The following is a 17953-nucleotide window of genomic DNA, read 5'->3' as shown; positions in this document are numbered from 1 at the left end:
TATTCACTATTTGGAGGCTTTGGGCACATGATGGATTCCCACATACCAATGATGTGCTCTTGGTTTGCAAAACACTCTCCTATATGATCATTTCTACAACATATGGAGCAAGTGCAAAGGTGACCTTTCCCATGATACCAAACTTGTTTTGGCACATTTGATTAAAAGCCTCTTTGAAATAGAGCATCTGCACATGGGATACACATCAACAAGTATATCGCTCATTCAGCTTCTGAACAAAGTATGACTTTAATGCCTCAAAGCATCTAAGAGACACTCCCATTGTAGGGTGAGCCTTCTTGAATATTTGGTATAGCTCAATCTATGGCACCAAAACAAAGAAGGTTAGAAAATTCTAACTTCATGCAGATGGTAAAATGCCACTCGTGCAGTAGTGCCAAAACTGTGTAAAGAATGAGGATGCAAGAGAGCTACACAAGACAAGCACAAAGCACACAGAGATGGAAAGCTTCTTCTTCCTCTGCACAGAAAAGAGAGTACAAAATGACTAAGTGCTAAAGCTGAAAAGTAGCACATATGTACATGCGGTCACTAAGTGTGAACTCGCTAGAAGCGTACTAGGCTGGCACTAATTCTTTACATGCAAGAGAGCTACACAAGACAAGCACAAAGCACACAGAGATGGAAAGCTTCTTCTTCTTCTTCACAGAAAAGAGAGTACAAAATGACTAAGTGCTAAAGCTGAAAAGTAGCACATATGTACATGTGGTCACTAAGTGTGAACTCGCTAGAAGCGTACTAGGCTGGCACTATAAGTGTAGTCCAGCTGTAGAATCACTGGCAGAGATCCTCCATGTCGATCACCTAACGCGCGAGTGAGTAAATGCCGTAAGCGACCAAGACCCGTAGTGGATGCCAGCTCAAGGTGTAGAGCTCGACATCTCAACACTCCCCCTCGAGCTCTGCATGTCGCAGAGTCCAAGCATAGTCCGGAAACGTCGAAGCTTCTCAGCTCCGAGGGCCTTGGTAAAGATATCCGCTATCTGCTCCTCTGTGCTGACATAGACCAAGTTGATGTCGCCCGCCAACACTCGCTCTCGAACGTAGTGGTAATGGACCTCTATGTGTTTGGTCTTGGCATGGAACACTGGGTTCCTAGCCAACTGCATGCTGCTGAGGTTGTCACAATGAATGACAATCTGCTGGTCCACCTGCACTCCCAAGTCCTCAAGTAATGTGCGTAGCCAAGCTACCTCGCACATCGCAACTGTTGCACCTCTGTACTCGGCCTCTGTGCTCGATAAAGAAACCGTAGGCTGCTTTTTGCTGCTCCAAGTAACAGCAGCACTCCCAAAAGAGAACATGAAGCCACTCGTAGATCTCCTATCAACAATGCTACCTGCCCAATCTGCATCCGTATACCCATACAATGCTAATGGTGCATCTGCTGCATAGAACAATGCGTAGTCAAGAGTCCCTTGCACATACCTAAGTGTGCGTCGTATTCCATCCAAATGTGGCTTCCTCGGAAGCTGCATGAACTGACCCTCCAAGCCTACTGTGTAGCTCAAGTCTGGCCTCGTGATAGTCAAGTAGATCAAACTACCCACAATCTTCCTATACATGTTGACATCCTCAACAACATCACCCTTCTTTGCACTCAGCTTTGCATTCACATCCAAGGGAATTGAAATTGGCTTACAATCAGCCATACCATACTTTGACAATATGTCCAAAGCATACTGTCTCTGTGACAGCCATACACCCTCTGGAGTCCTGATCACCTCAATGCCAAGAAAGTAGCGCAACTCGCCTAAATCTTTCATTTCAAACTCCTGTTTGAGAAGACCCTTCACATGGTCAATCTCCATAGCATTGTCACCCACAATAATAAGGTCATCTACATATATGGTAATGACCACAATCCCCACATCACTCTCACGTACATAGAGTGAATAATCAGCATGAGCTCTCCTAAAACCAATACTGACAAGATACTTGGCAATCCTGTCATACCATGCTCTAGAGCCCTGCTTCAAAACATACAAAGCTTTGAGAAGTCTGCATACATAATCTGGGTAACCTGGATCGACATAACCAGGTGGCTGATCCATATACACTTCCTCTTGCAACTCACCATTCAAGAAGGCATTCTTTACATCCATTTGATGTATAATCCATCCTCTAGACGCAGCCACCACTATGACAACTCTCACAGTCGTCATCTTTGCCACTGGAGCAAAGGTCTCCTCATAGTCTATGCCATACGTCTGTGCATAACCCTTTGCGACCAGCCTTGCCTTGTGACGCTCAATGTTACCATCAGCTTTATGCTTGGTTTTATATACCCATTTACAGCCAATAGCTTTCTTGCCACTTGGCAATGGCACCAACTCCCATGCGTCGTTTGCTTCCAATGCAGCCATCTCTTCATTCATTGCATCATCCCAATGCACATTTCCAACTGCATCCTCAAAACATGTGGGCTCCACATCCTGTATCACCTTAGCCATGTAGGCTTGGTGATGCGCTAGATACCCATCATAAGTCAATTTCTGAACTGGATTTCTAACTCTATTAGATCTGCGCGGTCCTAGGTCACTCCTTTGCCCTCTAGCATCTTCTTGTACTTTCCTTACACCAGGTGTCCTAACAGCCGGAATTCCAAATTCCTCATCAAGACTTTGTTCAGAACCATCTGAATCCATGTTTACATGTGAAAAACCTGATGATTCATCAACCATAAGAGGAGGTTCATCAACCTTTTCCTTTCCTTTTCGTGATACATTCCCTGTACCTGTTGGTGGAGTAACCTGCGTACGTAGTCTACCATTCCATGGTTTCTCAACAGAGCCACGAGAAGAGGACTCTTGTGGTCCACTCAAAACCTGTGACTGTGGCCTCACATTTTGTACAACCACATCATCTTTTACATCAGCCCCAATAGTGCCATGTGCATTACTGTACCAGCTGCTCATCTCATCAAAGACTACATCTCTACTCACTCGTAATTCTCGTGTAGTAGGATTGTAGCACCTGCACCCCTTTTGTTCAAGGGAATATCCCACAAGAATACATTTCTCTGCTTTAGGATCCAATTTCCTACGCAACTCATCTGGTACATGCACGTAAGCTATGTAGCCAAACACTTTCAAGTGTGCCAAATCAAGATTTGTACCTGTAAACTTTTCCTCAGGTGTTACATCATGCACCGCAGCTGTAGGTGTCCTGTTCATAATGTACACAGCTGTATTTACGGCTTCAGCCCAGAAATGATGAGGCATGTTCTTCTCATTCATCAATGCACGTGCAACCTCTGCAATGTGCCTGTTTTTCCTTTCTGCGACCCCATTCTGTTGTGGAGTATATCTGCATGTAAACTGCCTGCGTATACCATGCATTCGCACAAAATCTGAAAAATCATTCGAGAAGTACTCTCCCCCTCCATCTGACCTCAATGTCTTGATTTGCATATCTGTCTCCTTCTCAATCATGACTTTGAAGTCTTGAAAGTGACCAAACACTTCACTTTTGTTACGCATGAAGTAGACCCATACTTTCCTTGTATGGTCATCAATGAAAGAGACATAATACCTGCAACCATGTATACTTGCAGTATCGGTTGGACCCCAAACATTTGTGTGCACCACCTCAAGTGGCTTTTTACATACATTGCGCTCATGTGGAAATGAGCCCTTTGACTGTTTTCCAAACTGGCATGCTGCACACACTTTATGCATACCATCCACCTTGAATTTGGGCAAACCTTTTACAATCTGTTTTGATTGCATGCTGCGCAATCTCTGCTCATTGACATGGCCAATGCGTTTGTGCCAAATGTCAACATCAGCCACAACACCTGTGCCCTGTGCAAATAATGCAGCTTTTACCTCAGGCATGTCTACATTCAGCGTAAACATTCTGCCCACACATTTGCCCTCTGTGATCAGCTTACAGCCATTCTGGAAATCTTCTACATAATAGCCATTTGGATTGAAGCGAACCTGCAAACCCTGCTCAACCATTTGTCCAACAGAAACAAGATTCTTTATAATGTTTGGGACATGAAGTACATCTGCTAAGTACTTTGATTTCCCACTCTTCGTATTTAGAGGTATGTCCCCTACATGAGCAATGGGGTGAGCTGTGTCATCTCCTGTCTGCACATAGCCTGACACATCTGGTTTGCGCATATCTCTAAACCACTCTCCATGAGACGTCATGTGATTAGAGGCACCTGAATCCACATACCAAACATCATCTTGGGTGGAATTCTCTGCAGTCATTGTATTCATTACATGCTGCATAACAAACATGCGCTCGTTTTTGTTGTCATCTGCATCTCTGCTAGTAGATGCATAGTTGCCCTGTTCTCTCTTTCCACTTGCTTTTCCCTTTGGACAGTCACGTGACATGTGACCTCTTTCACCACAAGTCCAACATTCTCTGCTATCTAAAGTATGTTGTTGCCTGCTTGATCGTGCACCACGACCTCCTTGACTCCCCCTGCCTTGAGACTGGTTTCCCCTGCCACCTGTATTGTTTTGATTTGATTGACCTTCCAGAAATTGGCCCCTGCAACCCCTTGGGCCTCGACCACGACCTCTACCTCTACCTCTGTTGGAGTTAGAATAGAAGGCCTGTTCAGAATTATTTCTGCCATGAGAAGAAGATGTGTCAAGGTTCTTCTCCTCAAGAATAAGCATAGAAATCAAATCTTGGAACACGGGGATGTCGTCTCTTGTATTCATGGAAGACCTAAAATGTACATACTCATCTCCTAGACCATCCAAGCATGCACGGACAATGTCATCGTTTTCCACTGAGACTTTAATAGATCCAAGAGCCTCAATGATACTCTTGATCTTCAAGGCATAATCATTGATTGAGAGGTTGTTCCTCTTAACCTGATTTAGCTCCGACTTTAGTTGAAGCTTCCTGGCCTTGGTGTTCACCTCGAACACTCTGCCTAAGTTTCTCCATGCAATGGCGGGGGTTTCAGCATCCTGTATATAGCCCATCATGCCATCTGTGATGCTCATAGAAAGCCAATACATCACTTTGCTCTGGCCTTGTTGCCAGTCTCTCAAAGCTTTCCTTTGTTCTACTGTAGCATTTGCATCGGGAATCTCTGGTTCCTTTTCATTGTCTCCTTCTACATAGTTCCAATAACCTTTTCCTTTTAGGAAATTTGTTATTCTGAACTTCCATGCAGGGTAGTTATTTTTCTCAAGCTTCTCAGTGACAATCTGACTGAAACCGTCAGACATCTTGAAGCACTAAGACAAAATAGCTGCAATCTGCAAATCTGCTGAACCTGCTATCGTGGTACCTGTAACGCTTTCTACACTCAACGAGTGTCCACAATCAAGCGTACATACAACCACTGTACTTGTACAGTAAATCTTTGTATACTGCACTTTGGAGACCTGTTCAGAAACTTGTGCGAAAAACCCCTAAAATTTTTTCGCTGCGCGAGGCGCCTTCGACATCTGGTCGTGGATTGCGAACAAAGGGATTGTGATGCTCTTGCTCTCTTAGCCTCTCTTGACTGCACCAGGCTCTGATACCATGTAAAGAATGAGGATGCAAGAGAGCTACACAAGACAAGCACAAAGCACACAGAGAAGGAAAGCTTCTTCTTCTTCTTCACAGAAAAGAGAGTACAAAATGACTAAGTGCTAAAGCTGAAAAGTAGCACATATGTACATGCGGTCACTAAGTGTGAACTCGCTAGAAGCGTACTAGGCTGGCACTATAAGTGTAGTCCAGCTGTAGAATCACTGGCAGAGATCCTCCGTGTCGGTCACCTAACGCGCCAGTGAGTAAATGCCGTAAGCGGCCAAGATCCGTAGTGGATGCCAGCTCAAGGTGTAGAGCTCGACATCTCAACAAACTGGCTCTAGACAATACCAAATATGGTACTGTAGAACCATCTTTAGTGGTCTACCAAACTTTAAAAATCTAGAGTAGCAAAATGTCCTACTGGGTAACAAAATGATTCATTTCTACCTTCTTTGGTACAATATAGAACAATACACAACAAAGTAGGTTCTTCCATATTTAGTATTGTCTTTAGGCTTTTGGTTGGATGTACAACCATTGGCATGCAAGAGAGTACCAAATTGGGTAGTTCAAAGATGCTTGGGTACTATTCATACAACCTTTGGTATTATAACAAATTATTTCCATATTTGGTACTGTCTTTAGGACTTTGGTACTATGTACAACCATTGGCAGGCAAGAGAGTACCAAATTGGATAGTTTTTGGTACTCTTTAGATTTTGGTACTATGTACAACCATAGGCATGTAGGAGAGTACCAAATTGGGTAGTTCAAAGATGCTTATGTACTATTCATGCAACCTTTGGTACTATAACAAACTATTTCCATATTTGGTACCAATTTTAGGCTTTTGGTACAATGCACAACCATTGGCATGCAAGAGAGTACCAAATTGGATAATTTTAGTGATGTCTTTAGGCTTTTGGAACTATATACAACCATTGGCATGCAAGAGAGTACCAAATTTGGTGGTTTACAACGGCTTGGATACTATACAAAGACCTTTGGTGCTATGGAGGACTAGGGCCATATAACAGAAATTCAGATTTGGTACTATCTGTCTGCTTTTGGCTCATAGTAGAACTCCCTGCAGAAGAGTACCCATATGGGTACTTTGCAAATGCTTTGGTGATAAACAAGAATGCTTTGGTACTATAAAGGGAGTAGGTTTGGTCCTACACAAAGACTTTGGTACTTCAACATTAGGCTTTGATAAAATAGAGTGAGGCTTTGGTACCTTATAGATTGGCCATGGCGCCTCTAGGGAAGGAAAAAGGTACTATACAGAGGTTTTGGTACTCTATAGATAGGCTTTGGAATTACTAGTATACAATTGAACACCAAATTTGGTACTCCATTGGGGCTTTGCTTCTATGCATAATAGGTTTGGAACTACATAGGAATGCATTGGTACCATATATAACCTTTGTAAGGCACTGTACACACCCAATGTCGTATAGAAGACTACCAAATTTGGTATTGTCTTGACCAAATTAGCCTTAAGGATTACCAAACAAACTACAATTGCTAAGAGTTGTCGGTACCTGAGAGTCATCGAGTAGATGCACATGATGTTTGATGACACTATCCTTCCAATTCTTTTTTTGCATATGTCCTTCTTGTTAGGTGAAACTATGGTCTTTGATGTCCAAAAGCCATACACCAAATGTGTGTTTCATTGGTGATAACGGTTCCTCGAGGCAATTGTCTCTCACATGCACGCAATGGCAACTCTTCATCCTCATCCTATTTCTTCGATGGATATCCCAGACACTAACAATTTTAGATTGGTTTACTAAGGTCACACCTGTACTATTGTTCAATATCATTTTCAAAGAGGTTCTCTTCACAAAAAGCTCATTTGCTGAGTACGAGACCTTAACTTGAATCAAAGTGTTGTGCATACACGATAGAACGGTCTCTTTGACATTGCTAAGATTTAACTTTTGCAACTCAAAAAATGTTTGGTGGTCCAAAAGTTGCTGAAATATTTCCTTTTGTTCGTTTCTTAATAGTCTTAGTGTTTGATTGCGCCAACATCGTGCCGCTCCTGGTGTGATCGGGACCGCCAGTTTGGTCTACTCTACAATTTGTATGCACAGGGAAATGAGGACTTTTACACACTCCGAGTTCTAGTTACGAGCTTCTCGCGCGCGCGTACACACACACACTCCCTCGAGAGTTTGAGACTTTCTTCACGCACGCGCGCGCGCGCGCGCACACACACACACACACACACCACTGCAATGGTACGTCCACCTGCCAAGCACCAAGGAGCTCCTCCGGACGTAGACCTCGTAAACTTCATCAACGATTTTCTGTTCAATGATACTTCTACGTCCCCACCCCTGCGTACCACTCCCAAGTACAAGCGCTACCGAAGCATGTGGAGGGCAGCGGCCACATCCCTCGTTGCGAAAAAAAGGAGTGTTTCTCAAGATACCGATCTATCATCTGAACGTCGGCCTCTCAAGATTTTGCCCTCCAGTGTCTCCCTTTATAATGGGCTATCTCACTCTGCAGATACGCTCACTAGAGAGCAGCCCTTCCGTCTCTCTAATGATATTGCCGCCAGAGATTCTCATGCACATACAGGGAACAATGAAGTGACTATTGATGTTGATGCTGCGTCTCCATTAGCTACCTCAGGAGGTATGCCACACACACACACACACACACAGAGAGAGAGAGAGAGAGAGAGAGAGAGAGAGAGAGAGAGAGAGAGAGAGAGAGAGAGAGAGAGATTATAAAATTAATTACCAGACAACATCAGTGCAGGAGCACCCAGAGTTGGTTACGGCTGTTATTGAGAGGATGCAGAAACTTGTTAGGCAATGGAATAATGTGAGGATCAGACGAATGGAGTTAGGGCAAAACATAACGCCAGAGGACGTGGTCAAAAAAATGCTCCACAACAGTCTGTGAAAAACGTTATGGGCAAAATTATCAAAATGCTGAACATGTGCAACTCCTTGGTGTGCCCGATAGTGATAGGTGGTTAACAACTAAGGGTATATGCATTAGTGAGCCAAACTTAGAAAATTAGAGAAGGTGACCTCTAGTGTCCAGCTTTAATCATGGTGCAAAGGACGCCTTTAAAAAATGCCACACTTTGACACGCGTGGAAGTTTTATTTTGTTCAGCAAACACACAAGCCTAGAGCTCCTTTAGACACAAGCGTGACCGAAGGACAAAGGGGCCAAAAGATGAGACAATTCACACATCCAAGGTGAAAATCTTTGTTAGCTGTGAGATAAAGAGCGGAAGAGAAGAAAGTGCAAAGAATCACCATTCATACTTACTACACATGAGATGTTAATGGTATCTCTTCATCTTTTTAGGGTATCTTGTGTTGCTAAATGACATTCCTTTGCACAATACATGCACGTCGTATTGGGCTTAGTACCTGGCTGAGATCTCCGCAGAGTCCAGCAACACCACTATTTGCATTCTCGATAAATGCAAGATAGATAAAAGATCAATGTAAGCACCATGAATATCATCCAAGAAATTGCCTTGCAAATATTAGAGACATACAAGACTGTAAAAAACTTCCCGGAAGCTCACCCATCCCAATTTCGTCGTTGTATGTGCACGCTTAGTTGAACGATTTCCCATACTAAACCAGCCACCTAGATCTCAAAACCTTAATGTGATGGAGAGAATTCTGGTCTAGCCAATTTGGGTCATTTTACTGTCACGTGACACATCCAACCCTATGTGTCCGTGGACAAGCTACATCAGGACAAGGGTTCAGTCAATCCAGTCAGTCTAGATTAGAAGTGTTTTGACACTTTTGTGAGTCTGTCCGCATACCGTGCATGCCTAGGCACTTAGTGAAGATGCATATCCTCCGGTTGCACACAACATGATCATAAGCATTCCCATCAGAATCCATCAGAATCCTTCAGGGGAATTTTCCAGTGCATTTAGCCTATTTTTCCTATTTTTGACATTTTCCACTTATTATTTTTAAGTGACTTTTGTTGGAAAGTAGGTAGGGCAAATTTGAGTAAGTTTGTATATAAGCAAACCTAGGCTAGCACTAATTGGTAGAAGAGGCAGCAGGAGCACTTGCTCAACAGACAACTTCTTAGCAGAACCCCAAGCCCTAGCGTTTTTGCTCCACAGCAACCAGCTAGCGTTTTTGGACCAGATCAACTAGCGTTTTTGCACTTGCAGATTCCGGCGACAACAGAACATCAGATTAGCCTAGCGTTTTGCATTTGCAGGACAACCGGCTACAACGTTTTTGCACTTGCAGATTCCGATGACAGCAAAACATCAGATCAGCCTAGCGTTTTGCATTTGCAGGACAACCGACTGCAGCAAAGCAAATTTTCAGCCCTAGCGTTTTTGCATCTGCATCATAACCCAGCGTTTTGCAGATTCTCTGCGACGGAACATCAAGAAACCACAGCGTTTTCAGTTTTCAGCCCTTAGACACCGCAGAGCAAGTCCCGAACCTCGCAGACCTCACCTTCCCGTAGCAGTTCCTTGCCGCACGGTCAATTTCCACAAGGTTTACAGTTTCAGCCCGGAAAACGCAGATTTCAGCATCTGCGTTTTCAGTGCATCATCGTCGCATCGTCGCCATCGACATCGGCACCAACATAGAGTCAGAAATCAGCAGATAAAGATTTGCAATTTCAGCCCCTTAGCATTTCCAGATTTAGCCCGTCTCGTCGTCGTCCTCATCGTCGTTGACATCGTTGGCAAGTCCAAGCATTGTAGAGATTTGCGCAATCATAAGTAGACTGCTCTCGCCATAGAGAGTGGGGCCTTCGGAGGAGGTTTTTACGTCGTCTCTGGTGTCGTATTTCTCTTCTCTCTCTATCTCTCAGTCTCATACACTTGCACGCACAGTGTCCATTCACTTTGTTTGTGATCATTACACTCTCTCATTAAGAACGGAAGGCTCTTCCTTTCATAAGAACAAAAGGAACCTTGAGCACAGTTCGGAGCACTCATCTTGAGCAAAGTTCAAACATTCATTCCACTGCACCTAACATTGGTATCAGAGCTTTGACAATGTTCTGTATCACTCAAGGAAAGAACCACAAGAACCACTTAATTTTTTTTGTTTGTTGTGGTTGCACGAACGCAAGTTCACTTGGGTGTGTTGATTCCTAATCGTGTTTTTGAAGAGTGACAGGAATCCCAGGAAAGAAGGGCTTGTCCAGCCTCCCCTTGTGCCTCTTTTCACTCATTGAGAGCGGACCGTGCACCCGACGTGAGGTTGGAAAAAGCAACCTTGGTGTGAGCGCAAGGCCGCCAAGGGGTGTGCGCGCGGAAAAGAGCATATCTCAGGTGAAGAGAAGATTCTTCTCTAACACAGATTGCAAGCGAAAGAAGAACCTCAAGAACCTCAAGACCCGCAAGAACCCAAGAACCAAGACCCCCAAGAACCCAAGTTCCTCGTGTTCTTAAGAACCCAAGACCACAAGAACCCACAAGAACCCACGACTTCAGAATGGTCATCACTCGAAGCGGAATGGATACTTTGCTTAGAGGTGATGAGCATTAGAGAGGCGAAGAAGAATTTTCCCCACCAAGAGGTTTTTCCGACCCTCCCCCTTCCCCATCTACGTCAAGGATTGCACTAACTCCTATGGAGGCTTTCGACAAGATGGTGATGGCATGAAGTTAGACCGCGAAGCAAGAAAAGCAGACAGAAAAGTCTATGAAGAAGAAATGGCAGCCATAGAGCGTAAGTACGACTTGGAAGAAAAAGAAAGTCAAGCCGAATTTGATCGCGAGAACCAAGCAAGAAAAGAAAAGAGCGACTAACAATGAAAGAGTTCTTGTGACTCTTTTCTTAAGTGAAGGCACAGATGCAAGAGATTCAGGAGACGGAGACTCTCTCAGTCTCTTCTTCTCCCAAGTATGACACACAGGATTTGCATGATGATTTGAATGACAATGATAAGCATGATGATTTGGATGATAATGATGAGCATGATGATTTGCATGATCAAGATGTGATTTCTCACAAGTATGATGATTTGCATGAAGATGACGTGATTGTTTACAAGGATGATGTGTTAGTTGATGCTTTTTCTAGGCGAAACTAACCTCATTGCAGATTCGATCAATCACGAAGAACCGATCTTGGCTCTCGAGCCTAGGTCCCAAGATTTGATCCAACAGGAAGAATCGATCTTGGCTCTCGAGCCTAGGTTCAAAGAACCCTCACATGAAGTATTATGTGTTCGCATGATTCATACGCACGCATTGTACGAGTGTTTCATTCGTGATCGGTTCCTGTATTTTAGTCAGCGTCTCTATGTGATCCCTTTTCCTAGGCATGACATATTGTACGTTGAGCACGTTTCACTCATGAATGCGCACGAATGTATGCGGATTGTTCATGAAAAGCTGAAAAGTATGCATTCAAGGACGTCACATTCCATGTCTCTTCCTTGGCGTGACACACTTGTAGAAAGAGCACATGAAAGTACGAGCACCAAGCATGGGCATTTCCGTTGTGAATTGCCCCAGTTGATTGCTTTAGATCAGAAGAGAAAGATTCGATCTCATTGTTTGCGTATGTGTGGTGAACGGTTTGGCCTCCGTCTCTTTGTTCATCTGCATAGCATGCACAGTCTATTAGGACGGCAAGATTTTTTCCACTCACTTTTCATGGAATAGGTATGTTCATGGTTTTGTGTTGGAAATGGTTTCAGGAATTTTCAGCCATGGAGATTCTTGAAGAAGAAAGAAGCATGACTCTAGACGAAGTTGAAGCATTGAAGGAGCCATAGAAGACTCTGTGTTGCTTTCGGTGCGGCCCAAAGAAGAAGACTTTGCAGACCTTCATGTAGTTCAAGTACCGCATGTAAGGTGCAGCGGAATGAATGTTGTGTTTTCTCAAGATTAGTGATCTTTATTGCTCAAGGTTCCTTTTAGTTCTTAGGGAAAGAGAGCTTTCCGTCTTATGGAGAGTGCTATGATCACGAACAAAGTGAGTGGATATTGTGCGTGCAAGTGAATGAGACTGAGAGAAGGAGAGAGAAGAGATACGACACCGGAGAGGTTGTAAAACCCTCCTCCGAAGGCCCCACTCTCGTCGGCGAGAGTGGTCTACTTTGATTGCACAAAGGTGTACAATGCGTATGCAATGGACTGAGGCAATGGGACTATGCCGATGACGACGACAGTGATGACGACGACGACTTCGTGGCTGAAATTTGAGGTCTTCTATCTGCTGATTTTCGGGACTATTTCGGTGGCTGAAAATGACTGTTTTGGCTGCGTTTTCTTGGGCTGAAAATGGGGGAACTGTTGCAACCAATGGGGATGAATCTGCTACTGTATCCTAGGGCTGGAAACGTTGTGGATCTGATGCGGTTTGGGCTGAAATTCACTAACGCTGGGGCTGCCTTTTCCCTTGCCAAAACGCTGGGCTGTGGAGACCAAAAAGGCTAGCAAAGCTGAGATGTTGCTGATGTCAAAACGTTGAGCAGATATGCTTGAGGGCGATAGGCTGACGTGGGGTAACGCCAAGGTGATGGCTCTGCTGCTAGAGAAGAAAAACGCTAGGGAGATCTGGGGGTATGGCGAGGTTGGGAGTCCAAAAACGCCAAGGTGCCGAGGTACTGATGAGAAGTTGCCTGTTGAGCGGGAAGCTCCTGCTACCTCTTCTGCCAGAAAGTGCTAACTTGGGTTTGCTTATATATTAACTTAGCAAAATTGCCCTACCTACTTTTGTTGGAAAGTCACTTAAAATTAACAAGTGAAAATAACAAAAAATAGGAAAACAGGCTAAATGCACTGGAAAATTCCCCTAACTGATGCTAATGGATTCTGATGGGAATTCCGATGATCATGCTGTGTGCAACTGGAGGATATGCATCTACACTCAGTGACTGGGCATGCACCGTCTACGAATAGACTCACAAAAGTGCCAGATCACTGCTAATCTAGACTTGACGGAACTGACTGAACCTTGCCGTGGTGTAGCTTGTCCACGGACACATAGGGTTGGGATGTGTCACGTGACATCCCCTCCTTTTCAAAGTGAGGTATTGGTACCGAACTGTATGGCGTCGAGGGAGATCGCCAACAGCATCCGGAATCTTGGAAGGGACTCTTCGCCGGCCCACTGTGCTGTGTGGGTCGAGCGGTACTTGAACTTCATAAAGGTCTGCAATGCTTGCTTCTTTGGGCCGCGCCGAAAGCGACTCAAAGTCTTCTGTGGCATCTTTCGATGCTTCAACTTCGTCTAGAATCCTGCTTCTTTCGTCTTCAAGAATCTCCATGGCTGAAAATTCCTGAAACCATCTCCAACACAAAACGATAAATATACCCATTCCATGTGAAGTGAAGGAAAAAAATCTTGTCTTTGCTAAAGAGTGTGTATGCAATGTAGATGAACATAGAGACGGGGTGACAACCTGTTCATCAAACACATGCAAACAATGTGCTCGAATCTTTTCTGTTTGATCGAAATCAATCAACTGTGGCAAATCATAATGGAAATGCCCATGCTTGGTGCTCATACTTTCATGTGCTCTTTCGGAAACCGTGTCATGCCAAGGAAGAAACATGGAATGCGACTTCTTTACATACAAACTTTTCAGCTTTTCATGAACAATCCGCATAAATGCGTGCTCATCCATGACAGAAACGTACTCAACATACAATATGTCATGCCTAGGAAAAGGGATCACATAACGATGTTGACTAAAATACAGGAAACCTTCACCAATGAAACACTCGAACAATCCGTGCGTATCAATCATGCGAACACATAATACTTCCTGTGAGGGTGCTTTTGACCAAGGCTCGAGAGCCAAGATCGCTGCTTCTTGAATGATCGAATCGTCTTGTGGGGGTTCTTTGGACCTTGACTCGAAAGCCAAGATCGGATCTTCCTGATCGATCAAATCTACAACGAGGTTAGCTTCGCTAGGAAAAGCATCAACTAACACATCATCAATCACATCATCTTCGTGCAAGTCATCATGCTTGGCTTTGTCATCCAAATCATCATGCAAATCATAATCATGCAAATCCTGTGTGTCATGCTGTGGAGAAAAAGAGACTGAGAGAGTCTCCTTCTCCTGAATCCTTTCAACCTTGTCCTGCATATTAGCAATGAGAGATGGAGAAGGAGAAGTATCCACACCTTGAAAGACAGTAGGAGAATCACTGTCGGCATTGAGAGTTATAGTGTTAGCCAAAAAATTTATGAAAGCATCAGTTTCACGAAACCAGTTAATGCCTAAAATCATATCACATCCTGATAGAGGAGAAATAACAAATCTTCTAGTGAAGGCAGTCTGTTGAATTGCAAACAACACATCAAGGCACTCCTCCGTGATGAGAGCGTCCATACCGGGACGAAAGCCAGAGACCTCGATAGGAGATCTTAGACTAACTTCGAGGCGGGCTCTCTCAACAAGAGAGGAACTGATCACATCATGCATACTACCTGGTTCAAACAATGTGACGGTGCCCCGACGTACGACCATAACATTTAATAAGAGAATTATCAATGGGAGGGTTCTGAGAAACTTTGGGCACAATCGTGTTATCATTCATTGCATTGACAGATGTAGTGGGTGCTGTGGGTTCTTTAGATTCATCGATTCAAGCTTAGGACATGTTCTTTTTATGTGACCCTTAATCTGACAATGAAAACAACGACCTTCCTTAGAATAAGTGCTTTGTTCTTCTGACATGATGTATCCTCCTACAATTCCTTGTGCTAGCACTTGGTCCGCTCTCAATGAGTGAAAAGAGACACAAGGGGAGGCTGGACAAGTCCTTCTTTCTTGGGATTCCTGTCACTCTTCAACAAAACACGATTAAGAATCGCCATGTCCAAGTAAACTTGGGTTCGTGCGATCGCAACAAGCAAAAAAATTCTTGTGGTTCTTTCCTTGAGTAATGCAGAACACTTCCAAAGCTCTGATACCAATGTAAGGTGCAGTGGAATGAATGTTGTATTTTCTCAAGATTAGTGATCTTTATTGCTCAAGGTTCCTTTTAGTTCTTAGGGAAAGAGAGAGCTTTCCATCTTATGGAGAGTGCTATGATCACGAACAAAGGGAGTGGATATTGTGCGTGCAAGTGAATGAGACTGAGAGAAGGAGAGAGAAGAGATACGAGACCCGAGAGGTTGTAAAACCCACCTCCGAAGGCCCCTCTCTCGTCGGCGAGAGTGGTCTACTTTGATTGCACAAAGGTGTACAATGCATATGCAATGGACTGATGCAATGGGACTATGCCGATGACGATGACGGTGATGACGACGACGACTTCGTGGCTGAAATCTGAGGTCTTCTATCTGCTGATTTTCGGGACTCTTTCAGTGGCTGAAAATGTCTGTTTTGGCTGCGTTTTCTTGGGCTGAAAATGGGGGAACTGTTGCAACCAATGGGGATGAAAATGTGTTTTTGCATTTGCATCATAACCCAGCGTTTTGCAGATTCTCCGTGACGGAACATCAAGAAACCTCAGCGTTTTCAGTTTTCAGCCCCTAGACACCGTAGAGCAAGTCCCGAATCCCGCAGATCTCACCTTTTTGCAGCAGTTCCTTGCCGCACGGTCAGTTTCCACAAGGTTTACAGTTTCATCCTGGAAAACGGCAGATTTCGGCATCTGCGTTTTCAGCGCGTCGTCGTCGCATCGTCGCCAATCGACATCGTCACCGACATAGAGTCAGAATTCAGCAGATAAAGATTTGCAGATTTCAGCCCCTTAGCATTTCCAGATTCAGCCCATCTTGTCGTCGTCCTCATTGTCGTCGAGATCGTCGGTTAGTCCAATCATTGTAGAGATTTGTGCAATCATAAGTAGACCGCTCTCGCCATAGAGAGTGGGGCCTTCAGAGGAGGGTTTTACAAGTTTCTGTTGTCGTATTTCTCTTCTCTCTCTATCTCTCAGTCTCATACACTTGCACGCACAGTGTCCATTCACTTTGTTTGTGATCATTGCACTCTCTCATTAAGAACGGAAGGCTCTCCCTTTCATAAGAACAAAAGGAACCTTGAGCACACTTCAGAGCACTCATTCCTTGAGCAAAGTTCAAACATTCATTCCGCTGCACCTAACATTTACACGTTGACAATATACCACCATTGCCCCTTAGTGCCAACTTGTGGTGTATGCATGCAAACTAGCAGAGTACAACATGAAAAATTACTAACAATCAATCTGAAGAACACAATGCATAAGGACATTTCATTAGCCAATGAGTCGTTTGACACAAATATGCTTGTCATTTTGATTCCGATTCAAAACGTGAGAAATGGGGGATAATTTCTCGAGATATCATCTATGTAGGCCTGTCTCCTTAGGTGTGCGCTTAACAGAAGATTTTGCAAACTGATGTGGCCATCTGGGCCCTCAAACCTTAAGCTGATGAGACCTTGGATGGTGCTAATTTAAGTCATCTTACATGTTAGCACTAGACGATTAGAGAAAAGACTCTTCTTAACTTATTGCAATGAGATGTACCAAGGTTTCAAGGGGCTGAAAGAACAGGTAACACTATATAAGAAGGTTTGGATATTGATGACGTGGGGATGTTGTAGTACTCTGGATGCGAACTTGTGCATGTTCGACCCATCTTTCCATGGAACCCCAAAGGTTAGAGATATAGATGAAAGATTGGAGGTCAATCCACACCTTGATGCATATGCACCACAAAGGTAAGGGCGTCATGAGTTCCCAACTCTCAAAGGCTATGGTCTTGCTATCTGAATATAGGTTGGTGCCAATAGCGTATACCGGGAACTTCTAGGTACATGGCAAGGAAATTATGCTTGGTTGAAACTATTGAGAGTTTGAACTTTATGATCACACAAAAAGAAACAAACAAATGGTTAGAGATGTGTCAAACAGATCCATCATCGCTTGGTATTATGGGACCAAACAAAGTCTTCCTTTCTTGAATATTACAAAATTTTCAAAATAAAAAATTAAATACATCACGATAAGATGTTGTGTAACACGGGGTCCTAGCCTTGGTGCTACAATTTACCTTGTGTTGCTGTCTCAGAGATGCTCTTTTTGAGGGCAATTGAGACTCTATGTACTCATGCACCAGACTCCGCCAATCCAACATTTCTACAAAGACATTAGTCTCTGATCAATCACATTTTTGTTGAGGGTCTCATATACAAATCCTGATCATCGCTAGCTTTTGGAGATCAGATGCTTTTAGACTATAAAGCTTTTCATGTAACTGTTTTTGATGGCGGAGGGCCTTTATAAACGAACCAGGGGCTCACTCTCTGGCATACTTCCGTGTGGAGATGCAGAGCAGTGTTGCTAGCGTTGTACAGAGTTGAAGCAATATAAAGAAACACCAAAAGGGGCACCATAGTTTGGGGCCAGTGCTCTCTCGGGGTGGAACTCCGCCTCTCGTGTCTCGTGTGCAATGTATCTTCAGTTTTGAAGCGTCTAAAGTCTGTTC

General features: G+C 43.9%; 1 protein-coding gene across 1 annotated transcript in view; it reads left to right on the top strand.

Annotated features, from left to right (window-relative positions):
• The first annotated feature begins 7653 nt into the window (after positions 1–7653).
• The window catches only part of LOC147419046 (uncharacterized), a 59519-nt gene continuing 49219 nt past the window's right edge, over positions 7654–17953 (top strand). Inside the window, exon 1 of the mRNA XM_086505699.1 lies at positions 7654–8178. Coding sequence (XP_086361825.1) covers positions 7773–8178 — 406 coding nt within the window. The 5' untranslated portion in view covers positions 7654–7772. The remainder of the gene's footprint in view (positions 8179–17953) is intronic.

Source organism: Adiantum capillus-veneris, chromosome 29 (genome assembly GCF_014529385.1).
Source record: "Adiantum capillus-veneris isolate H3 chromosome 29, ASM1452938v2, whole genome shotgun sequence".
NCBI lineage: Eukaryota > Viridiplantae > Streptophyta > Polypodiopsida > Polypodiales > Pteridaceae > Adiantum > Adiantum capillus-veneris.
The sequence above is the reverse complement of the archived record's forward strand: the minus strand, read 5'-3'. Positions and strand labels throughout refer to the sequence as shown.